General features: G+C 40.8%; 1 protein-coding gene and 1 long non-coding RNA gene across 4 annotated transcripts in view; both read right to left on the bottom strand.

The window, feature by feature from the left end:
• Positions 1–23873, bottom strand: part of EIF5B (eukaryotic translation initiation factor 5B) — a 70270-nt gene extending 46397 nt beyond the window's left edge. For 2 of the 3 annotated variants that reach the window (XM_050921681.1, XM_050921702.1), the window contains exons 1-6: positions 4071–4168; positions 3158–3283; positions 2994–3078; positions 1924–2575; positions 1170–1384; positions 790–940 (exon numbers count right to left, since the gene is read on the bottom strand). In XM_050921681.1, the coding sequence (XP_050777638.1) occupies positions 790–940; positions 1170–1384; positions 1924–2575; positions 2994–3078; positions 3158–3283; positions 4071–4153 (1312 nt within the window). In that variant the 5' untranslated portion in view covers positions 4154–4168. Of the gene's footprint in view, positions 1–789; positions 941–1169; positions 1385–1923; positions 2576–2993; positions 3079–3157; positions 3284–4070; positions 4169–23725 lie in introns of those variants that run through there. The other variant, XM_050921691.1, reaches the window with a different exon arrangement.
• On the bottom strand, positions 13083–17008 carry LOC127034350 (uncharacterized). The gene is made up of 2 exons (XR_007769360.1): positions 16732–17008; positions 13083–13391 (listed from the first exon to the last, which is right to left on the bottom strand). It is a non-coding gene; the product is annotated as an uncharacterized LOC127034350 (long non-coding RNA).
• Positions 23874–25220: the final 1347 nt, after the last annotated feature.

Here is a 25220-nt window from a genome sequence, read left to right as displayed (position 1 = left end):
ACTCATCTAATTTATCTGGCCTTTGAGATTGGGATGGCCAAGAAAGTGATACTTCATAGGCATTTATTTTTGGCTGTAATTGATACATAGATTAAAGGTGGCAAATATATTATATTAGCCAATTTTCCCTTCTGGTTTTATGGTTATATTTAATATCTATACAAGCACAGAGAGCTACTGGGATAACTATTGTTAAGGACACGATTCTTTCACAGAGGTCATAGATTCCATGACTTTCCACGACCTCCATGCCTTCTTTTGGGAACACTGCCTGCCGCGGCCAGTCCCGGGGAGCAGCGACCAGGGAAGATGAAGGGCCACCCAAACAGCTGGCCCATGGCCAGCCCCGGGCCTGCTGGAGCAGCAGCCAGGGTTGGGTCAGTCCTTCCAGGGCTGGAGCAGCAGCAGTCAGTCTCTGCCACAGGAGCAGGGGAGGAGCTGGAGCAGCTGCAAGCCCTGGCAGTGCTGTTTGTGGTCCCATCACCCCAGGGTAATTTTAGTAAAAGTCAGGGAAGGATTGCAGGCTTACGTGAATTTTTGTTTATTGCCCACAACCTGTCCCTGACTTTTACTAAAAATACCTGTGACAGAATCTTAACTTTAACTATTGTTAATAAATTTGAAATAAAAATATTGCTTTCCTTGGCCACAGAAACACAGTTTTACACATGGCATTTCTGGGTATATTCTGCTTGAAGCAACATGGGACTTAGACAGCAGAAAAATCTGCAAAGTTTTCCTTGAGCAATAAGTGCATAAAAAGAGTTTTGATTTTACAAGACTACTTACCCTGAGCTTGGAGTAGTTTAAGAGTAGCCTCTGCTCTGGCTCTAGCTTCTCGCTGGGATTTAGTTAAAAGTTTTCCCTCCTTTTTCAAACGCTCTTTTCTCTCTCTCTCTTTTTGTTTCTTCCTTTCTTTTCTTTCTTGTTCCAAGCGTTCCTATGAATGTAAACAGTGATATGGAAAAATATCACTATGCATTTTTATGGAGTTAGTTATCAAACTACAAGGATTTATTACAATTTATAGCTGGCAAGAAGGGGGATCTTCCACTACTTTCAGTGAGTTTTCACTGTATACATAGTAAGGGCCTAATCCTGCAACAGACTGAGTGGGGGTCCACCACTTCCCTACCCCTCACCCATTCCCATCTGAACACATGCAGTACCTCCTCTTTACGCTTAGCTTCTAGTTCCTCAAGCCGTTTTAAGCGCTCTTCCTCCTCTCTCTTTGCCCTTTCTTCCTCTTCTTTCATCTTAGCCAAGGCTTCTTGCATAGCCTTAACTGTAGCTTTACTGGGACCTTTTTTCTTTTCTTTCTCTTCTTTCTCAACTTTCTTTTTCTTCTTGTCTTTTTTCTTTTTGTCCCCCTCATTATCATCAGCTACATAAGAAAGACAGATATTCAGAGGTGTCACAAATTCAGTTTTAAAGGACTCCAGATAGTTAAGCAGTGCTTTAAATAATGTTTTCACTCCTCAGCCACGAGGCCAAGAAGCGATTGCTTAAGTCCACATCTGAGAAACATTGTGGATTCTGATTTCATACTGAAAAAGAAAAAAATTGACTCTTAAATCATAGTGATAAGACTCTAATGTGTTCATATAATAGATGTCTAAGAATTATCAAGTGGTGAAAAATTATGTTTGCACTACAGAGCTATAAATATATAAACACGGTGAGAATTCATCATGTGACATTTGCTTTCTATGTACCTGGACAATGTACAGGCCAGATAAAAAGGCCCATTGGTGAACCACATACAAAAAAATAAAATATATATAGCTACTAAGTATCTTTAGTATTATTGACTTAGGAAAAAGCCGCAATCACAATCACTGGTTTGCCAGCAGTTTGGTTCACTAATCATTAAAGGGAAAAAGGTCTAATTGCATCAAATATTACTCTCCTAAAATTACCAACCTTCTGCTGCTGTAGGAGCCTCTCCCTTTTCCCCTGCAACACCAGCTGGAATAGCTTCAGGAGAAGCTGCTTCTTCAACGCTCTTTGCAACCTCCTTCGGTTTTACCTGTTCTTTACCGGCTTCCAACTCTTCCTTTTCCTTCTGTTTTCTCAGTTTGGCTTTTTCCTCCTCACGTTTTTTTCTCTCACGCTCTTTTTTTTCTGCCTTCTTCTGAGCCACTGTTTTTATTTTGAATGAAGGTTCCTCTTCCTCATCCCCACTTTCAGCATTAGGAGCGGGCTTTCCCTTTTGATTTTTCTTTTGACCCTTTTTAGATTGGGAGAAATCGTCTGATTCATCAGCACTCTCACCTGAGGACGCTGCTCGTGTACTCTCTTTACTTTTCTTAGCTTCATCCTCTTCTGAAAGGTCCCGCTTTTTATTTGATTTTTGAGTTCTTCCTTTGCCTTTCTTAAGCAATATCTCACAATCATCATCATCATCACTGCCAGAGTGAGTTTCAGTTTTTGGTTTCTGAGTCTTTTTAGACTTTGTATCCTTACCCTCCATTTCTTCACTGTCATCATCGTCAAAACTGATTTTTTTACTCTTCCCTCTCTTTTTTTTGTCCTGTTTTGAGAAGCTGATTTCTTGGTCGTCATTCTCTACTGTCTGGTAATCAAACAAATGTTTCATTTTTTTTCCATGAAAAATTTAATGTTTTCAAATGCAAAATTCAGAGATTATATAGGACTCCTCTTATATAGGATAGAGTTTGAGCAGTAGTAAAAGGATACCTGAACTAACTAAAGGCAGCCCACAATAAAGAACGCTCTACTTAATCAGTCACATTTTTCTAATGCTTATCTGTGTGCAAATGTGGTATAAGCTAAAAGTTATCACTGTTTGACTACTATTTTAAAGTAACGATTGCTTTTAACTACTCTTCTGCATTGATGCAATCTTTATGTAGGTCCTCCCACTATACAGCAGCACCAAAAGTTATGTAATCTGTGAGTAAAGATTCGACTACTCAAAAACTGCCCCTTTCAAAATGCTTTCTATTTTTCAATAACCCCTCAACTTTCACCTTTGCTGAAGCAAGTTCTCGATCAACCTTCCCTCCTTGTGCCTCTACAGACAGTTCTTCCAGCTCCTTTAGGATATCATCTTCACTAAAGAAAGAAGTTAAAATCATGTAAGTATTTGTTTATTTTAACTGAATACAATAATGAAAGAGTTAAAATTATTTACTCAAATTCTTGTTTCTTCTTTTCTTTTTTCTTTTTGCCTTTAGATTTTTGTGGTTCCTGCTCCTTGGCAGCACCTGCTCCCTCTATTTCAGCAGCAAGAGCATCAAGGTCAAGATCATCTTTGGCACTAAACAGAAAGATAGACGAGTTTTACTAAAAGCTCAAATTAAAAAGGAAGTCACCTAAAGGAGTTTGAATCACCAAGATGAGCATGTTTAACAATTTCCACAGGTATTTCAGAATGAAATGTAATTTTATATATTTTTCATCTTACAGTAGATTTAAAATAAGACATTTAGACTCCCATCCATCTTAAAATTAATGATATGGGAACAGCTTTTGTAGTGCAGTTCCATAAGCCAATTAACATTTCCGTAAATGTACATATCAGGCTGTGCTGCAATGCAAAGTCACTGCATCCCAACCAATATCACTGTGCACTGCCAAAAGGTGAAGACTGAGTTTAGCAATCCCAAACCATAGTAACTTTAATACTCTTCTCCCCTGCTGAGGAGATATAAACACACACCCAGAATATCAGAGAGGAAAAAAATAAATCTTTATCACATATGTTCGTTTATGCAAGAACCACCATAGTTTTTTAAAGAAATGGAAACTTTTTTTTTTTTTTAAAGTATAACAACCAAATTCCAAAACTAGTTGTTACAAGAAAAAGGAGCAGGTTGACCCAAAGGTGGATAGGAGAACAGGCTTCTTTATTGCGATACTTGTTCCTCTTTACCCAATTGTCAAGTAAGCACTGGATTAGTTACATTACATTCTTTTTAAGTTAGTATGTAAGTGCCTACATTTGCTGCTACACCCCAAAAACCCTTATGAAGTAACAGAAACTCCCATACCATGATTATTCCCACCCCTATTGACTGATTACAGCATTATACACACATCTTTACCTTGAAAATACAAATTCTTTGCAGTAATTTGTTGCTACAAATTCCCTTAATCTACAGTTCTCGGGAAGGGAGGGAGGGGCCATGACTCAGGGCTCGCTTATGTAGCTGGGAAAGGAAGGGAAGAGGAGATACTTCTTGGGTAAAGAAGTGTTATCCTTTAGATCCCCACATTTCTTATGCAGCTGCAACACTTACCAATTCTTAACAAGGAGAAGGGAGGGGAAATTAAGCGAAGGAATAGTGCATGCCTGTACCTACTCTGATACCATGCCAGCACACCAGCGGTTTTTCATGTCTCTACTTAACCCTTACATATCCCAACAATAATTTCTAACAAATTCAAAAGAAAGCCTACCCAAAGCTATAGACACTAGTTACCATGAAGGAAAAATAAAAAACAAAAAATTGTTTGTAGAATGCAAGTACTATTGGTAAAGTTTCTCCTTTTGCATTTACATCACCAAAGCATAACATACTGGTTCTCAAACTCATTTGATCGTACCCTCATTCTGTGTCCCCCAGTTCTGAATGCAGCGTCACTACCAGCAAAGTAGTAAGGGTGACAATACCATACCATGTCACCCTTACTTCTCCGCTTCTGCCAGTGGTGGCACTCCCTTCAGACTCAGAGCTGCGCATCCAGTCAGCAGCTGCTGCGGCTCTGCAGCCACTTGGCAAGTTTTGTTTTGTTTTTTTTAAACCCCCTAAAGCTTTTCATGCCCTCAGGAATACATTCCGTGACCCCTTGGCGGGAGGCTCCTCCCAGTTTGAGAATCTCTGACATAACATGGATTTCCTTCAAGATAAGTACAGTAACTCCTCACTTAAAGTCGTCCTGGTTAATGTTGTTACCTTGCTGATCAATTAGGGAACATGCTCCTTTAAAGTTGCGCAATGCTCCGTTGTCGTTTAGCAGCCATCTGCTTTGTCCACTGCATGCAGGAAGAGCAGCCCGTTGTAGCTAGCTGACGGGGGCTTGGAACCAGGGTGGACCAGCAGCCCCCCATTAGCTCCCCGAGGTTCCCTGTGCTGCAGCCACCCAGCAGGCTATCAATTACTGGCAGTTCAGCCGTCCCTCCCCCCACTGCCATGTGCTGCTCCTGCCCTCGGCCTTGTAACTGCTCCCAGAGACTCCCGCTTGCAGTGCAGGGGAAGGAAGGGGGAGCGCTAATGTCAGGGTGTCCCCTCCCTCCACTCCTACATCCGGCTTACTCCTTCTCCATATAGAGCAGGCAGGGGACACAGACAGAGAGAGCTTGGGGCAGCAAGTGCTGTCAACTTCCTGATCCACTTAAAAAGACAATGCACTTAAGAGTGAGTCAGCTTACTTAAAGGGGCAGCGTGCATCTCTCTCCCCCCACAGACACACAAAGTGTGCGTCTGTCTCTGTCTGCTATGCTGTCTCCCATCCCTCCTGTTCGTGTTGCCTTGATGAGAGGCTACATTAACAACGTGTTAACCCTTGAGGGCTCAGCCAAGTGCTAGTTCATCATCATTTAGCAGCAAGGCATTCCTTGGGAAATATCCCTCCTTATTCCACCCTCTAACTTCACCACCTCAACCAAGCTTCACAATCAGCATAGCTGTGAACAGTATTAAAATGCTTGTTTAAAACGTATACTGTGTGTATATCTATATGATAGAGAGTTTTTGGTCTGGTGAAAAAAAATTTCCCTGGAACCTAAAACACACACACACACACACACACACACCCCGCCCCTCATTTACATTAATTCTTATGGGGAAATTGGATTCGCTTAACATCACTTAAAGTCGCATTTTTCAAGAATATCAACATTAAGCAAGGAGTTACTGTACACAGGTTCATTCTTACTCAACCACAGAAGTCACAGAAAGAAAAGGCCCTTTAAATCATATAGCCCATCTCTCGACCAGTGCCACGCAGTTCCCTATACCATATTCCATAGTGTTTTGCTCAGTCTAATTTTGGGAGTCCCAAGCACAGAGGTTTCCAACACTTCATTTAGAATTATTCACACTCTAATAAATCATACTGTCATGAATTTTTTCTTGATACATATCTTAAATTTCCTCCTAATCCAATCCCTAATTACCTCTTGTGCCACTCTAAATAATTCCTCTTCATTCTGGGTATCCTTCTGTAACCATAAAATGTCATTCTTTTAGTCTTTCAACTCCATCCCTCCAGCCGCAATAATTCTTGTTGTTTATTTCTTCTATTGACAAATTTGAGGGAGACCTTTCTAAAAAGGTATCATGTCCAGAAATGAATGTTCTATGTGCAGTTACTCCAGCGCCTCAGAGACGGGAAAATACTTTTACCTTAATTTCCCACTCCATGACATGAAACATTTGGATACTCAACTCAAAACTCTCTTAGCTTACCATTTTCTTTTTTTGGCACTGTATTACTTGGCAAGTTCATGTCTAATTTGCTACTGATGCCTCTTCTAGCAGTCAGAATCTTTACCTGAAGAGGCAGGATTTGCCATCAGTACCACAGACATCTCGCTCACACATCAATTCCAAATGCAAACATCTCATCATTAGATTCTGAAATGTCTCCCTGCTATTTGATGGATTCTGCTGAATAGTGCTGAAATCTGATCCAAAAGTGTCTGACTCCCTATATCTAAAGAAATATCACAAAAGGAAATGCACTTCCTTGAAATCCAGATTTTCCAAGACAGCAGCAAATGTGTGAATTAACAATTGGCAAGTATTAATATTGCTAAGCTCAATCATTAAAAAAAAAATCAAATCCCAAGACTCAGGACCCATCAAATTATGAGATTTTAAAAATACAGTTTGAGTCCTTTTTTTGTTTGTCATTGGGTGTTCTAGCCAAGTTTTCAGGCTTTTCTATGAAATCATGAGGACAAGAATTTTTTTGGAAAAGTAGATCAGATTCTCACAAAACTGCTTGACTCCACGAACTGGGGCTTTCAGAAAAACACCAAAAGTTGTCACACTTGTAATAAAGCAGAGCTAGCAACATTTAACTTTTGAAAATTCAAAATCTTGCTACTCTTGTCTTTTCTTAATAATGACTGCCTGCTTTACGTAGAGGGTTATTTGTTGTTGTTGTTTTTTAATTGGTGAAACCAGGAAGCATTCTGGAATGGGATGGAGGCAGTTTTCACTTCTGCTTTTCCATTTCTGTGATGGACATAAAGGAGGGCACGAAAGGGCTCCCATATTTTAAGACTTTATCATCATCAGTAAAGATTAGACTACGATATTGCTAAAAATAAGCACCAGCAAATACTGCTAAACAAGCAAGAGCCCCAGGAATGTGCGTGTGTAAGGTAAATGATTTTGTGGAGAAGAGATGTTTTCAGTGTTCTGAAGAGTTAACATATATAACTAACTTCAAAAGTCATAAGCTTCTTTTAGAGGAGTAAATTACTGTAAAATTTTACAGACTCTTTAAGATCTTTGAATGATGACTTGTTCTTTGTCTCTTTCTCTCTACTCAAAGTTTGCTAGCACATAAAGACAATGGAAAAAAACTTAACTATAAGGAAAATCTAAGTAGTTATTCATAACACAGTAGAAACAGTAGGGCTAGTGTTTAACAGTATTTCAGAGAACCTCAAAACAAGGCCTTGTCTAAAGTAGGGAATTATAACCAGAAAGTTCCCTAGTGTTACCAATAGTTCAGATGCACAGGGGGGAGTTGCTGGAGATTTGTCTACAGTAGTCTATTTAGTGTAACTGATGCAATGGTAGAACCAGTTGGAATATTTTGTTACAGTTCCCTAATGTAGATAAACCCTATACACAAGAACACGAAATCCCTAAACTGAGACCTTATGACACATTCAGCATTTCACTTCAAATGGTTGTGATGGGATCCCCCGGGGGCAACCTAGACTATGGGACCACTGAGCTCTCTCCTGCACTAACTTGGGCTCCCTCTCACACTGTGATGCTGTGTCAAGCTGCAAACTATTGGCAGGTACTGCGCTTACACACAGACATCCACAGGCAGGGACACACCCAACAAGTTACAAGAATGATTTCCCAGGTACTCATGGGCCATGAATAGGGAGGTTCCAACCAATTCCCCCAGGTCCTCAGTGTTGCACCCCAGAACTGTACCATATTGCACTGGTCAGAAGCCAGGCCAGTGTAAGTTCATTATCCAGTCTACCCCTCCCTCAGTGTGGAAAGGACACACACTAGCCTTTGTAAACTGAGCAGAGATTTCCCAAACACTTCAAAAACATCCTGTTTTAGGTAAAATATAAAACAGGTTTATTAACTACATAAAGATAGTTTTTAAGTGATTATAAGTAGCAAGTGCAGAGATCAAAGTTAGTTACTTAAGAAATAAAAATAAATTTGCAGTCTGAGTTCTACAAACAAAACAGGATTTGAATCAAGCAGTGTCTCACCCTGACAGATGGTACAGTTCCTCAATACACAGGCTAGGACTCTTTTCCAGCCTGGGACCTCCATCCCCTGTTCAAAGTCTTTGTCTTCCAGATGTTTCTCCAGGTGTTAAGTTGGGGGGGGAGGAGGAGGAAGAAGGACAAGAGAGGTCAAGTGATGATGTCACTTACCCTCTTTTATATTTTCTTTCAGCTTGCTGGAAAGATCTTTTGCTGTGACACAGGGATAAGGCAAGTGGCGCTGGAATGGGGGGGGCCCCCCCAAGGCTCTCCCACTTTTTGCTGGCCATAAGGGCAAGTAATGAAGGGCGGGGCCTCAGGGAGAATGGGTGGTGTGAGGGTGGGGCCACAGTTCAGGTGCCTGTGGGACATCCACCCCCTCCCCACACACATTTTTGGGAAGCATCTGCCACTCCTGGATCAAGCAGTCCCCATTGGTCAAGCAATCTCCATTGTATACATGCTCTCATCTAGAAGTTTCTGGGATGGCCATTATGAGAGTGAATTCCCTGTAACGGGCCATCAGCACACCTGGATGGTCCTTTGCTGGACCTCACCTCCCGGCCAAAGGCAGATCCCACAGATCAGGGCCTTCCCCCTCCTCTGCCCGCCTCCTGCCCACGGCAATCATCTGGCTTGCAGTGTTCAGAAGGGGGGGGGGTGAGGACACAGCATGCGAAGTAAAAGGGGTGGAGGTGAGGGGGAAGAAGAGGCAGGTCAATGGTGGGTGCTTGGAGGAAGGGGTGGAGTGGATGGGCTGAGGGTTGAGCCCCCTGCCCCCAGAAAAATCGGTGCCTGTGCTTGCAAGAACAGCAAGAAGAGCAGCCAGACAATCCATCCTCTTCCACTCTCTGATTCTACCACCTCCACCAAGCTTCATACTCAGCAGCGATGACTCTAGTATTAAACCGTTTCTTTAAAATTGTTAAAAAACTTATACCTGTATTAAATTGCGCTTATATTGTTGAAAATGTATATAATACCTAGGAAAAAAAATTTTCCTGGAACCTAAACCCCCCATTTACATTAATTCTTATGGGGAAATTGTATTCGTTTAACACTGTTTCACTTAAAGTCACATTTTTCAGGAACGTAACTACAAGTTTAAGTGAGGAGTTACTGTATTAACTGGATTCAGGCAAATGTTCTTTGGGGATATTTTTTGCCAGGGAAAAACTCAGGCATATAAAGAAAAAAAAAAAAACAACAACAACAAAAAACACTTCAGTTACACAAACCAAACTATGAAGCAGTTACTATTACTCGACAATCACCTTGCAAAGATTTAATGTTATATCTCAGTTAAAAAGTCATTTTTGTTTGTAGTTAGTGCATTATGAAATAAAAATAGCAAATTGTTAGTCCAGTTAGTTTCAAAAAGCTAAGTGATATAATTCTCAAAGGCTTCCCACTCAAAACTCCCACTTACTATAATGTTTTAAAATAGAAACTGCAACACAGAATGTTCCAAAATTATGTATGTTGTTATAGCCATTTACTGAAGTGTAATGTGTTTATTAATTTCCCCAAAACCTTGCATATATGAATCAAAGCATAACTCACCATTCTGGGAAGTATTTCAAGTTGAAAGTAAGTAAGTAAAGATACAGCACCTATCTCTGCTCAACCAGCTATACAAGAGCTATCCAATAGCTCTTTTACTTATAAGATTCCAAGCAGTTGCAAGCTATTGAGTCAGAAAAGTGGAAAATCCCTAGTGATATGCATGTGACCTGAGGAAACCTATCCCAGCGGCTTGCCTTGTTAGGGAAAGCAGGAGATAAATTGGTTTAAAAATTAAGTATTGGTATGAACTCAGTTCCACAAAAAAAAAAAAAAAAAAAAAAAAAAAAGCAGACTTTATGAGCAAATTCCTTTTCTGATGCAACATCTTGCAACAACTGGAATCTTGAAGTCCCATTTTAAAGTCATTAAGAAACCACAGTTCAGATTCATGAAATCCATAAATGATGTTCAAGCTTATTATCTCAGTTTTAATATGCTATGGTACCAATATTTTTTAATGGGATTTCATATAATATTTTGGCTGCACACACAACAGCACTGCAGCAGTTTTATGCTTTGATGATGCTTGGAAGGTTGTATCTTTGTAAAAAAGCTAGAAAGTTTGGGGGAGGGAGGTTGTTTTGTTTTTTAAATAGAAGTCTAGGATTTTGCATAGGTTGATAGCTATAGAGCTCCACCGGGAAAAGAGAAAAGTTTAAAGTCATTTTTTTTTTTTTAAAGTACACTTAAAATTCAAAAGTGACAAGGTAAAAAGCATAACGTGTTTTCCTAGCCAAAATTGTTGTGAAATCATTTCATGGTCATTTCTCTCTCTTTTTTTTTTTAAACCAATTGAAATTAAATATTTTTGGATGTTATTCTACATTTTCTAATGTTTTGATTTTAATTGCAATACAGAATATGAAGTGTACAGTGCTCATATTGTATTATTATTTGGAGAGGCGGAGAGGGATAGCTCAGTGGTTTGAGCATTGGCCTGCTAAACCCAGGGTTGTGAGTTCAATCCTTGAGGGGGCCACTTAGGGATCTGGGGCAAAAAATCAGTACTTGGTCCTGCTAGTGAGGGCAGGGAGCTAGATTCGATGACCTTTCAAGGTCCCTTCTAGTCCTAGGAGATATATATAAATTGGAGACATACCTATTATATATTAAAAATATTTGCATTGTAAAAATGATAAACAAAAGAAATAGTGACAGGCTTCAGAGTAGCAGCCCGTGTTAGTCTGTATCCGCAAAAAGAACAGGAGTACTTGTGGCACCTTAGAGACTAATTAATTTATTTCAGCATGAGCTTTCGTGGGTTACAGGTCACTTCTTCAGATGCATAGAACTTCTGTCTGTGTGTTCCATTCTATGCATCCAAAGAAGTGAGTTGTAGCCCACGAAAGCTTATACTGAAATAAATGTTAGTCTCTAAGCCCACGTCCAGACTAACCTGCTGTATCGGCGGGTTAAATTCGATTGCTCGGGGATCGATATATCGCGTCTAGTCTGGACGCGATGTATCGATCCCCGAGCGCGCTTACATCGATTCCGGAACTCCATCAACCCGAACGGAGTTCCGGAATCGACACGGAGAGCCGCGGATATCGATCCCGCGCCGTCTGGACGGGTGAGTAACTCGATCTTAGAAATTCGACTTCAACTACGTTATTCACGTAGCTGAAGTTGCGTATCTAAGATCGATTTTCCTCCCCTAGTCTGGACGTGCGCTAAGGTGCCACAAGCATTCCTGTTCTTTTTAAAAAGAAATAGTATTTTTCAATTCACCTCATACACCACCGTAAATCCATCTCTTTATTGTGAAAGTGCAACTAACAAATGTAGATTTTTTTTTTTAGTGTAATTGCACTCAAAAACAAAACAATGTAAAACTTTAGAGCCTACAAGTCCACTCAGTCCTACTGCTTGTTCAGCCAATTGCTAGGACAAACAAGTTTGTTTACTTTTTCAGGAGATAATACTGCCCGCTTCTTGTTTACAATGTCACCTGAAAGCAAGAACAGGCGTTCACATGGCACTGTTGTAGCCAGCATTGCCAGATATTTATGTGCCAGATGCATTAAAAGATTAATAAGTCCCTTCTTGGTTCAACCACCATTCCAGAGGACGTGTCCATGCTGTTGAGGGGTTCTGCTCAATAACAATCCAAAGCTGTGTGGACTGACGCATGTTTGCTTTTCATCCTCTGAGCCACCAGCACAAGGTTGATTTTTTTTTTTTTTGGTAGTTTGGGTTCTGTAGTTTCCACACCAGAGTGCTTCTCTTCTAAGACATCTGAAAGCATGCTCCACACTTCATCCCTCTCAGATTTTGGAAGGCACTTCAGATTCTTAAACCTCGGGTCAGGTGCTGTAGCTATCTTTTGACAAAACGCAAAGAAGGTACCAATGTGAGATTTCTAATCTGCAGTGAAACTGTTCTTAAAATAAACAACATGTGCTGAGTCATCATCTGAGAATGCTATAACATGAAATTATGGCAGAATGCAGGTAAAACAGAGCAGGGGACATAAAATTCCCCCCCAAGGAGTTCAGTCACAAATTTAATTAATGTATTATTTTTTTAAACAAGCGTCATCAGCATGGAAGCATGAAGGGGCATATGAATGTTTAGCATATCTGGCATGTAAATACCTTTCAATGCCAGCTACAACAGTGCCATGTGAACACGTGTTCTCACTTTCAGGTGACACTGTAAATAAGAAGCGGGCAGCATTATATCCTGAAAAAGTAAACAAACTTGTTTGTCTTAGTGTGATGGTGCTACCTGTGGGAGCCAGCTGAGGTCACTCAATTAGGGTGAACTGCAAAAAGAACGGGGCAGACAAACTCCAAAAGCTGATGGATATTCCAGTACTTAGATTTACCAAGCCAGCACAAAACAACTTCTGTGTTACTATACAGGTTATTCAGAAGTCCAAATGATGCAGTTCCCTTAAAGTACTCAGCCTCAGGCCTCCATCCAGACACACACATCAGATATGATGATGATTATTGAAAATCTCATCATATAAAAGAAAAGGGTCTTCCAACCTCAAGGGTCAGCCACATACGCAGGTCCAATTATAACTTAGATCTTACCCAAAATACACGTTACTAGCCAGTTCTGATTAACTAAGCTAAAATTTATTAAAGAGAGAGGGGGTTGGTTAAAAGATCCATATACATAGAGACTGGAATTCAATTCCTGAGGTTCAGATACATAGTACAGATGAGCTTATAGTTGCCAAAAGTCCTTTTAGAAATAGTCCATAGGTTATAGTCCAATGTCCATGTTCAGGGTGACTCCAGTCAATGACTGGGGATCACAATCCTTATGGCTTAAGGTTTCCCCTTCTTGAAACCCAAAGCAGATCTGAGATGAAGCAGGATCGCGTCCCAGGGTTCTTATACATTTCCAGCAGCTTTTCGGCCTGAGAAAACAATAGACTTAATGACTTCTCCCAAACATCCTGGCAATTAGCACAGGGTAATTTATCCTTTAAATAGTTCAGACAGAGGTTACCACAACCTTCAAAGAGACACAGACAATAATACTATTTTACTCAAGTATCTTCCTAAATGTTAATATTCCTTTTTTGATCTTCGAATCAAAGCTATAAGGATAGACAAGACTTGTTTGCTTACATCACAAGACCTGAGCAAACATCTCCCCTTCTATCTCTAACAATGCAGACTTCCATTTCAAAGCTCTATTTCCTAACAAGTCTCTAAAGTTCATCCATAGGTCAAGTCAGTTTCTGGCCCTGTCCTCCTTCAATGAGATATTAGATCAGACTCATAACATCACACCTAGCGACTGGCTGAAAGAAGTAGGACTGAGTGCACCGGTAGGCTCTAAATTTTTACACTGTTTTGTTTTCGAGCGCAGTTTTTTTGGCATATAAAATTCTACAGTTCAACTTTCATGAGAAGGGGATTGTATTACAGTACTTGTATGAGGTGAATTGAAAAAGTCTCTTTTTTTATAGCACAAATATTTGTAATAAAAATATGAAGTGAGCACAGTACACTGTGTTCTGTGTTGTAACTAAAATAAATATATTTGAAAATGTAGAAAATACCCAAAAATATTTAAATAAATGGCATTTTATTATTAACAGTGCAATTAATTATGATGTCTAGACCTGAAGACTGAAGCTCAGATTATATAACGGATTTGTTCTCTTGGTCAGCAAGTATTAAATTAAATAGAGAAAAGAAAAAGCTATTCAGCCATGCATGAACTGAGCAACTGGAGCAGTGGGGTTTATAAGTAGTGTATGGAAGAGGGGCCAAGTTCTCCTCAGTTACTCAGTTCAGCTCCATTAAAGTTAACTAATGGAATTAATGGAGTAACATACTTTTTCCAAATCCTGCATCCCAAGACAGGGATATAATTCCAATTTCTACATGGATAAGCAGAGTCAACAGGAAACATTATCCATCACCCAGTGAAACTAAAGCAAAGGCTTACAAGGTAACAGACAAGCATAGGTTCAAGATGCAGAAAACACTTATCATCAACCAGTCATTCACCGAGAGTTTGGGAAATACAAACATGACCATTGAAGCATGCCATCTGCTTTAAAGGTGCTACAGGTAACAAGCTATACATTTGACTACAGACAAATGAACAGTTCTTGTGCAAAGGACTTTCTAGTTTAAAAAGATAAAAATGACTCACTGTGTAAAACGACAGCAACTTTAAAAAGCCTACCAGTTTTTAGAACTAGAAGAGTACAATAAACCAACAGAATAAGAAAGTTGCATCGCTACAACATAGTACATTCACTGCTCACGTTCCTAAAAGGAAGTGTTTATGAGATTCATTTTGCTGAAGCAATTCTCATGATATGTCATAATTTCAGTTTCACTAGCACAGCGCAAAGTGAATTAAAGGGACACCAGCAACTTAGGTCACCTCTATTTTTTTGGACATGCCATTTTACCTTTAATATCCCAATTACTACAAATGAAAGTTTTCCAGAAACACTCAGAAAGAGGAAAAACAATGTACTTCACGTATTTGACTTCATTTTGAATCTAGTCACCTTCACCATTTTCCTGTACAGTAAGTATCCCTCATTTGTTTTGGGGGGTCTTTACACCCAGAACAGGGAAGAGAAAAGCATTTAAAAACAGTAAGCTAATTACAGGCCTATTGAAATTGACAAGAGTGCATGTATTACCTGAGACTACTTTAAGCTCTTTAAAACAGATAAGATTTCAAGTTGATGGTATCTCCTCAAGGAACTAACTATAGAATAAACTAATTTACTGATACATAGCATATGAACGCTTTTGCCCATAGGAAGTTTGAAATTAATCAAACTTTTTAGAGAGTGTGCTGATTGCACATCAGTTTCTTGTTTCATGCCATCTTTAAGTGGGGTTTTAAAGGGAAAATGCCTGTGTTGTGACTAAATGAGACTTAACTAGCTAGCCCTGGAATGCCATTCAAGACATTCAGATGCCGTCCTTGGTCCAGGTCTCTTTCTACTCAAATAGACAAGGGCTAGAAACACTAAGGAAACATTACTTTGTTTCCAGAGTAAGAAGACTAAGAAAGCTATTTTCAACACTAATGCAACCCCTTCCTGCAACACTAAATGTAATCTGAAAAAATATGGCTGTTACATTCTGTGTGTGGATATATAAATATTGCCTAGGTGGTCTTTTCCTTCTTATTTCTCATATTGGAAATCCAGGCCTTTTTCATTCAGTTTATCCTGGAAAACCATGGTTGACAGGAGGAGCTAGGAAGTTATGATATCTAACAAGGAAGAAAGGGAGAAAGGATGAAAATTTTGTTCAAGTTCTTTAAAAAGGTATTTCATTTGTGCTCAGACTCATTTGACAAACATTTAACAGCTGGAAGAACAGGTCTAGCTACAGCACCAACACTTCTGTCCCTTCAGTTTAAGGATCAGAGAGCTCCTAATGTTCTGTAGGTCGTATAAGCAAGAGCTGATGAAAAAAATGAGTAAAATAAGAACTTGTATTCGAGCACAGTGGGTTTTTTTAATCTTTTTAAAAGTGGGAAGTCTTTCTGTGACACATCCTACAACAAAGATGCACAAGCCTTCCCTCACACACACATATTATTTCACATTTAAAAGAATGATGGTGCAAAAGTTTTAGCCAGGCAAAGTTAAAAATGAAACCACTGACAAAAACTAAATACCAAGCAACAACAATGCAAACTCTCCTTTAAACAGTTACAATGGACAGAGAATAGAGCTGCCAAAGCATCTGACTGCATGTTAGGAATGTCAACTGCAACAATAAGTCTTCATTTGTTACAAGCAGGATGAATAAAAAACAATGTGTTTTTTTAATGGAGTTTATTTAAAATTATAATTTCTTAAAATATTTAAATAATAAATATGCTGTATCCATGAGTCCCTAACAAAAACTCTGAGTTAAAGGCAGCTTTTCTATATAAAGAATCAGGGGAGGACATCTAACTTTTGAGGTTAAGCTTTAGAAATGTAGCATAATAGGTCACGTGCTGTATTAAGGGCTTGTTCTGTTTAATAAAAATACATTTTATATGCTAGTTTGTATGTTTAATTAAATTCCAGTTACCATCTCAATGCAGCTGGGCACAAATCATGACCAAAAAGGTTAATTATTTAGTAAATAAGCAACATAGTCACCATTTCCTTAAAGTGTGCAATTATTTAATAAGAATCTGAAAATATTAAGTGATGTAATTGCTTATAATGTATAGAGTTATAGTGTACTCACCTAGATAGCAAAAATACATACCTAATCTAAGAACATAAAAATGGCCATACTGGGTCAGACCAAAGGTCCATCAAGCCCAGTGTCCTGTCCTCTGACAGTGGCCAATGGCAGGTGCCCCACAGGGAATGGACAGACAGGTTATCATCAAGTGATCCATGCCCTGTCACTCAATGTCCCTCTGCCATGTACACTGGCCAAACCAGACAGTCTCTACATAAAAGAATAAATGGACATAAATCAGACATCAAGAATTATAACATTCAAAAACCAGTCGGAGAACACTTCAATCTCTCTGGTCACTCGATTACAGACCTAAAAGTCGCAATATTACAACAAAAAAACTTCAAAAACAGACTAAAATGAGAGACTGCTGAATTGGAATTAATTTGCATAATGGACACCATTAAATTAGGCTTGAATAAAGACTGGGAGTGGATGGGTCATTACACAAAGTAAAACTATTTCTCCATGTTTAATTCCCCCCGCCCTCCCTGCCACTGTTCCTCACACTTTCTTGTCAACTGCTGCAAATGGACCATTTTGATTACCACTACAAAAAGTTTCTCTCTCCTCTGCTGATAATAGCTAACCTTAACTGATTACTCTCGTTAGAGTGTGTATGGTAACACACATTGTTTCATGTTCTGTGTGTGTGTATATTATATATATCTTCCTACTGTATTTTCCTCTGCATGCATCCCACGAAGTGGGCTGTAGCCCACAAAAGGTTATGCTCAAATAAATGTTAGTCTCTAAGGTGCCACAAGTACTCCTGTTCTTTTAGTTAGGATTATGGTTTTCCAATGTGCATTACTTTGCATTTATCAACATTAAATTTCATCTGCCATTTTGTTGCCCAGTCACACAGTTTTGCGAGATCCTTTTGCGGCTCTTCGCAGTCTGCTTGGGACTTAACTATCTTGAGTAGTTTTGTATCATCTGCAAATTTTGCCACCTCACTGTTTATCCCTTTTTCCAGATCATTTATGAATATGTTGAATAGGACTGGGCCCAGTACAGATCCTTGGGAGACACCAGTATTTACCTCTCTTCATTCTGAAAACTGACCATTTATTCCTACCCTTTGTTTTCTATCTTTTAACCAGTTACCAATCCATGAGAGAACCTTCCCTCTTATCCCATGACAGCTTATTTTGCTTAAGAGCCTTTGGTGAGGGACTTTGTCAAAGGCTTTCTGAAAATCTAAGTACACTATATCCACTGGATCTCCTTTGTATGCATGCTTGTTGACCCCCTCAAAGAATTCTAGTAGATTGGTGAGGCATGATTTCCCTTTACAAAATCCATGTTGACTATTTCCCAACAAATTATGTTCACTTATCATTTCAAACAATTTGCCCGGTACTGAAGTGAGGCTTACTAGCCTGTAGTTGCCAGGGTCACCTCTGGAGCCCTTTTTAAAAATTGGCATCACATTAGTTATCCTCCAGTCATTTGGTACAAAGGCTGATTTAAATGATAGGTTACAGATGACAGTTAGTGGTTCTGCTATTTCACATTTGAGTTCCTTCAGAACTCTTGGGTGAATACCATCAGGTCCTAGAGACTTATTACTATTTAGTTTATCAATTTGTTCCAAAACCACCTCTAATGACACCTCAATTTGGGCCAGTTCCTCAGATCTGTCACCCAAATAGAATGGCTCAGGTTTGGGAATCTCCCTCACATCCTCAACAGTGAAGACCAATTCAAAGAATTCATTTAGTTGCTCTGCAATGACCTTATCTTTGAGTGCTCCTTTAGCATCTTGATCGTCCAGTGGCCGCACTGCTTGTTTAGCAGGCTTCCTGCTTCTGATATTTTTTTTTTAAATTGCTAATACTTTTGGAGTCTTTGGCTTTAAAATCTAAAGGTTCTATTTAGGTGTAAATCAACATGTTTTAATATTTAATATTTATATCAACCAATAAGAATGCACTTGTCTTTAGAAAATAACTGAAGTACAAATGGAAAAAGTTGATTAATATTGAAGATTTAAGTCACTCCACTCAGAATGCAAGCCTTTTCATTTTGGTTCACAATTTTCAGGAATGTTCTGAAGACTAGAGGAATAGTGTTTCCATTCTCTGCTGCCATGCCATGAACTGTTTCCACAACTGTGACAATTAGTAAAGTAAAAAAAAGCCTACCTATACCTCATGCAACACACAGGAATAGATAAGATTTCAACTTCAAGAGAAAATCTACCACTTAAGTAAGTCTATAAATAAAAGCAATACAGCTATTAGTACAAATATCTGAACACCAATCATAGAAGCCAGGCAGACACTAGTCTTTCCAATCCACAGATGGCACTGTTATTTCTTTAAAAGGATCCACCAAACCACCCACAAAAGGTAATTTTTATGTCACTAGGAAAGAAAAATGATGCATTTACAGCAAAGGCAGCCCTGTTTACCTCAGACTATTTCAATAACCCTTATGAACAAAGCCTATTAATAGCACAATTAATCTCTACTTTAGAGTTCTGTACTAGCAGGAACCACTAATATCCAGGTGCCTCCCACATTAGATTTCCAAAAACAAAGTGTTCAGTGGACTTCAGGGAGCCTTCAGCTCTTCTCCCTGCTCCAGTTATAAGAAGCTCTGCTTGGGGTATTCTTCTGATGGGAAGAGGTGGATGAGGCAGTTGCTGTAAATATCATATTGGTAACACAGAAAGTTTACTAACTAAAAGGAAAGACTTGCAGCATAATTTATAGGTGATAGTAGGTTTCAAATTATTATAAACGTCACAGTGGTTTTTCTGCTGCATCAGAAAGACTGACGCTACAAAAAGTAGCACAAGAGGAAAAGCTAGTTAGTACATGACGCTAACAATTTAGCTTGCAGAAAACCAAGCAATACACAGAACTACAGTATGTTAGTTGTACTATAACTCTTAATTTATCTAGTGTTCATTCTTGGCTGCAGAATCACCCTTTTGGCACTTATGACTTCTAAAGCAATATGCATGAATGATCACAGCAATATGCCTATGCAACAGACTGCAATGCCAAAGGGCACCAAAATATGAGTGAGAATAAATACAGCCAAAGATTAAATACTTGGAAGTAAAAAGAATTGGCAAGGAAGGAAGAACATAAGAAAAAAAAAGACTTACAAGGAGAAAGATAGAAAATACGGAAGGCCCAGGACACCTGAGGGAGAGAATGAGAACCAAGATGGGAAACAGTTTTGTAACATAATACCACACGCCTATATGGAAGTCTGCAGCAACAGTGTGGGGCGTAAATTCAATGCAAAATGGCAAAGAGCCCTATGTTTTCCCACAACCACCCCTCTCCCCACTCAAACTTTCCATGCAAGAAAATGCTGCAGAATAGGTTCTACCTGTGCTGCTAGAGTTCTATCCCATAGCCAAGGCCCTCTGTATCCTGCCGCCAGCTGGAACTAAATTCTGTATCAAGGCGTTTCTGTTGCACTCTCATGCAGGAGACTGAAAATTTTGAGGTGGCTTCCATTTACATTTTTAAAGAAAAGGAGTTCTCTTATTGAAAGAGAGTATCAGTACAACACAACCACTAAAACTTCAGGAAGTCACTAGTTAAGGCAGCCTTCACATGCCTTAACACCCAAATATCATATCTGAACCACTCACTCTTCACCTCCACAAACTCAATTGATCACAATGCATACACAGTTCTTCTACATCAATCTTACCTCCAACCAAATTGGATAAATATATTTTCTACAGACATTTTCACAGAAAAAAAAATCTATAATCAGCTGTTTGTATGTGGAAGTATGGTGCTCAGAATTAAGATTTATGGGCAAGTGTGATGCAGAGGAATTTGATGTATTCACTGGTTATACGGTGGAAGTAAATCTATATATAAAATCACTGTTGAAAAGAATGTTTGAGATGTGAACAAAATGGAGACACTCCAGAGAAGAGCAACAATATAAGATGGAAAGATTAAAAAAACGGGGCATGTTTAGTCTTGAGAAAAGAGGACTGATGGGGGACCTGATAACCTTTTTAAATATGTTAAGAGCTGTTCTAAAGAGGATGATGGTCAATTGTTCTCTGAAGATAGGACAAGTAGTAATGGGCTTAATCTACAGTAAAGGAGATTTAGGTTACATATTAGGAAAAACTTGCTAACTATAAAGGATAGTTAAACAGTGGAATAGCCTTCCAAGGAAGACTGTGGAATGCTCATGACAGGAGGTTCTCAAGAGCTGGCTAGACAAAACACGACAAGGATAGTCTAGGTTTACATGGTACTGCTTCAGTGCAGTGGACTCGTCTTGAAGACTTTTCGAGATCTCTTCCAGTCCTACATTTCTATGATTCTATTATTGTTATCCACATGAATAACTTAATTTTAATATTCCTATCCTTCCCAGGTCTTCTTGCAGAGTTTATATCTATATAAAAATATAGGCATTTCTTTCTGTCCTACTTCTGCCACCTCAGATATCTCCAACCCTTGCTCAAGCCCCACATTCCCTTCATGTTCCCCCTCACTGCTGTTTATGACCCTCAGCCTCTGCATGAAGTGGAAGAGCAGCCAAGAAGGGATAAACCAGGATGGGAGAGGGTATGGGGAAAAGAGGGGTCAAGTGCAGATCTATGTAGAGGGCATGGGAGAAAAAAGGACTGAGAGTGGTGAAGAACAACGTTTGTGGGAAACCCGCAGTTGGGAAAACAGTGCTTCTGCATAAAGCCACTCCCCTCTCATCATACCGGAGGACGAGGAAAAATAGAGGAAACTTGAAACTACTACCTCCATTCCTGAGACAGCTTCTCTCTCTGATAAGGCATAGATTTGCAAGAAGGAACACTCAGTCTGATAGCGGAGGTACAGCTGTGGAAAGTATTTTTATTCTTCTTCCTTGTTAACTCTCCTGTGACCACTCAAGCCCCTTACCCAGTCATCCTCAGAAACAGGAAAAGATGAGCAACGATATGAAGCAGAACAGAAGAAAACCCGGTATCTCTCTACAGGCTTCGCACTGCAGCAACTCCACCATCATTGGTGCTTCAGCTCCCCAGCCCACATCACTGTGAGGACCCAGTTCTTTGCACACCAAGACTACAGCTTTTGAGGGACTCTATGCAGTATTGCTGTCTGCTACACTAAGAAGTCACAGCAGTAGCACCAAGCCCCCATTTCTTTCCCTGCCTCCACAGTGAACAGTCCCAAACAACCTCTGTTCCATCTCAAAGCCCCATCTGACTCCCATTGTCCCAATACCCCTACCCAGCCTGCCTCCCTAGTATGCTTTTGACTAGCACAGCTGGTGAGTCAGGCTGCCAATAACAGACACTACAAAGCAGCATATATGGTGCTTCCTACTCTTCCATGGTGAGCAATAGTTACACTATAAAGATTTTCATTAAAAGCCAACTCCCTACCCAGAAGGGGAAGTCAGATTACAAACTAGCTTTGCTCTAGTTGATTCTTCAGCATGTCCTTCTTTACCTGATGTCAAAACAGACATTGAGATACAGCAGTCTTATGTATCTTATTCCTACGTTCAGATGCCTTTGATGTATGATCTGTTTTTGAATGAAATCAGCTGTAAATTGCTAGTCATCTAAAAAAAAATCTGAATTTTACTGGATTTCGTCCTCTACTTTTAAGCATTTGTTAGTAAAAAGGTATGCTGTATCCTAAATGCTATGGAAAATGTTAGTGATTTAAGGCAAAATAAAACAAACATGTGCTCATGTATTTTTATTTCCTTTCGATTTGTACTGTGGAAGAAAATACTTGTTTATCTCCTGTCAGCACTAATTATGCAGGGCCTATGATCAATTAAAGTAGAATTAGGTCATGGTTTTGTTAAGGAGTATAAGAAATATACCTATTCTGGATGAAAGGAATAAAGCATGCTGCACACAACTGTGATCTTTCTGGTATATTTAACAGCTTTCATGGGAGTCCATTCATTCACCGAAAAGATATTGACTGGCATGCAGCATTCAAGATGGCATGAACAAGGCAGACAGTCAGAGGATCCTCAGGGTCCTAATATTATCCACACTTTGTACATGCCACATGTACAAAGTGTGGAAGTGTTCTGCATGGAGCCTTCAATATAATTTACAACATCTTTAAGGTTTAAAATTGAAGCAAAAACAGGACTGTCAACACAGCTGAAGTCTGTGCTTGCACATAAAGTCATCCAGTCATTCATTATAGCGAGCAGCATAAATACAGATGTTTGGAAATAGAACTAAGGTTGAGAAAAGATAATTAAAAATTAACATGATTATCTCTTCACCAATCACTTAAGCACTTTGAAGTGACAAAAATCCTCCTTTCCTACCTTTATAACTACAACCTAACTTCTGCTTTACTGGAGTATGTTCAACACCTCGTTGTGATGAGCCCAAAGAGCCTTTCACCTACAGACATTTTTTCCCATTTAGTGATACGAAATCCAAGGCAGATAATATTTCAGCTAAACATCGCAAGCGTTTGTGGGATCTGATACAGCATATATCGGAAGCTATTTATCCAAATGTATCTGGGTGCTAGTGAAGCTCTAAGGATGCAGCATACAGGTGTTGATCTCTCCACAGATGTTCACTTCCAGTCTGGCTCCAGTGCTCTGCTGCGCTTACAGACAAGGCTCAGGATCTGGGAGGCAGATGTCCCTCCCAGAATAAAGCCGGGAGAGAAGACAACCCCCACACGCGTTCGGGCTCAGACGCCAGCACTAGTTACTCACAACGCTCAGCTGCCCCGGGAAGGAACTAGCAGGGGGAGGCGGCACCTTGAAGGCAGCGCCAGCTACACAGCGCTAGGCCAGTCGCCCCGCTGCCCCTCCCGGCCGTAGGGACCAAGACACCGCGTCCGAGGGTCGGGGGGGGGGGGCGGCCGCTGGTGTCCGAGGGGCGCGGAGCTGCCGCGACTCGCCCCCACCAGCGCTCGCTGCCCGCGGAGCCGGGGTCCCCCCCGCAGCCAGGGGATCGCAGGGCCCCGCGGCCGAGCCCGCCCCGCGCTGTCACTCCCCGGCCCCGAGCCCGGCCCGCTACCTGTCCTCGCTCTTGTTCTTCTGCTTCTTGCCCATGGCGGCGCTGGCGGGGCCGCCTGGTCACCGCTCGCCTCCGTCCGCGTCCGCCTCAGCAGGGTCCGGCCGGCCACATCCACTCGCACCTGGGTGCATATGGTGACAGGCCGCAGTGCGCATGCGCCTTCACCCCGGGACCCAGCGCCACGGCGGCCTACGGAGAGGGCGCGAGACAAGGGCGGACGAGGGCCCCGCTGAACGAGGAGCTCACTGCTGCCGCCCAGCGCCCCCTCTGGCCGGAGGGCGAACAGCGACAACAGGCTCACGCTCCCCGCTCCCTGCCAGGCCAGGCCCAGCCCTTCCCTGTACTGCCCCCTGCCTCCCAGCTGCAGGTTGTCGCTCATTGCTCAGCCCTAGGCTCGCCCCTTAGTGCATCCTGCTGCCAAGGCCAGAGGAGGAAATTTCTCGCCCCCCTCCCTCCTCTGGCATGGGGGTGTGCACTGTACAGAACAGAAAACAAGGGACGCTCTGATTCACTGGTGTGGCCCAGTGAACTGGAATTCACAGACCTGACACCTGGCTTAGGTAGTTTTCCCTCACTGCGCCTCGCCTCCCCCTCTGTAAAACAGGCACAACCACAGCATCATACATCCCAGGGGTGTTGAGAGAATTAATATTTGTAAAGCATCTTGAGATTACTGGGCAGCTAACAGCAAGCGCCAGATCTTCTTCTTAGCAGGGGCGGCTCCAGGCCCCAGCACGCCAAGCCCATGCTTGGGGCGGCAAGCCGCGGGGGGCGCTCTGCCGGCACGCCTGCAGGAGGTCCGCCAAAGCCGCAGGACCAGCGGATCCTCTGCAGGCAAATCGCAGGAGGCAGCCTGCCTGCCGTGCTTGGGGCGGCAAAATCCCTAGAGCCGCCTCTGCTTCTTAGGTACCCGCAGTGTGTGCAGGGCCAATATAAACAATGAAGAAGACACAGCCCATAAACCTTACCCTCTAAATCAGGCACAAAACACACAGAGCAGACATTTATCATACATTTGAGAGAGGTTTTGGGGGTGTTTTTGAATCATCACTGAAAAGCTTTTGGAGAGAAGCACGTTTTAAAAGGATAGTCAACTGGATGATCAGATAATTAAAAAATAAGTATTACAAATAGTTTCAGGTGCGATGCCAGTCCCCAAGTTTTCCTGTCAATTTTTGTGGTGTTACAATCATGTTTTCTAAAATTACAAAAAAATCACTCCCTTTCTGCTCTGTGAACAACTCAAACACAAGCAGAAACTGAATAACTAAAGTCCCTATCTTGCTATGTACTCTATGCAAGCAACCCCATGTCCACAAATGGTTCTAATGATTCCTAGGACTTTGCAGCAGCACAAGGGTCAACCGCCATAGAGCTCATTGTAGGATCATAGTTTAACAGATGGTTCTGTACATACAGGGTAAAGACTGAAACTCACTCTACACAATGTGGCGATAAATGCACAGAGTAAACTGAAAAATTTCCCCCAATAATC

The sequence above is a fragment of the Gopherus flavomarginatus genome, chromosome 1, assembly GCF_025201925.1.
Source record: "Gopherus flavomarginatus isolate rGopFla2 chromosome 1, rGopFla2.mat.asm, whole genome shotgun sequence".
Classification (NCBI taxonomy): Eukaryota; Metazoa; Chordata; order Testudines; family Testudinidae; genus Gopherus; species Gopherus flavomarginatus.
The sequence above is the reverse complement of the archived record's forward strand: the minus strand, read 5'-3'. Positions and strand labels throughout refer to the sequence as shown.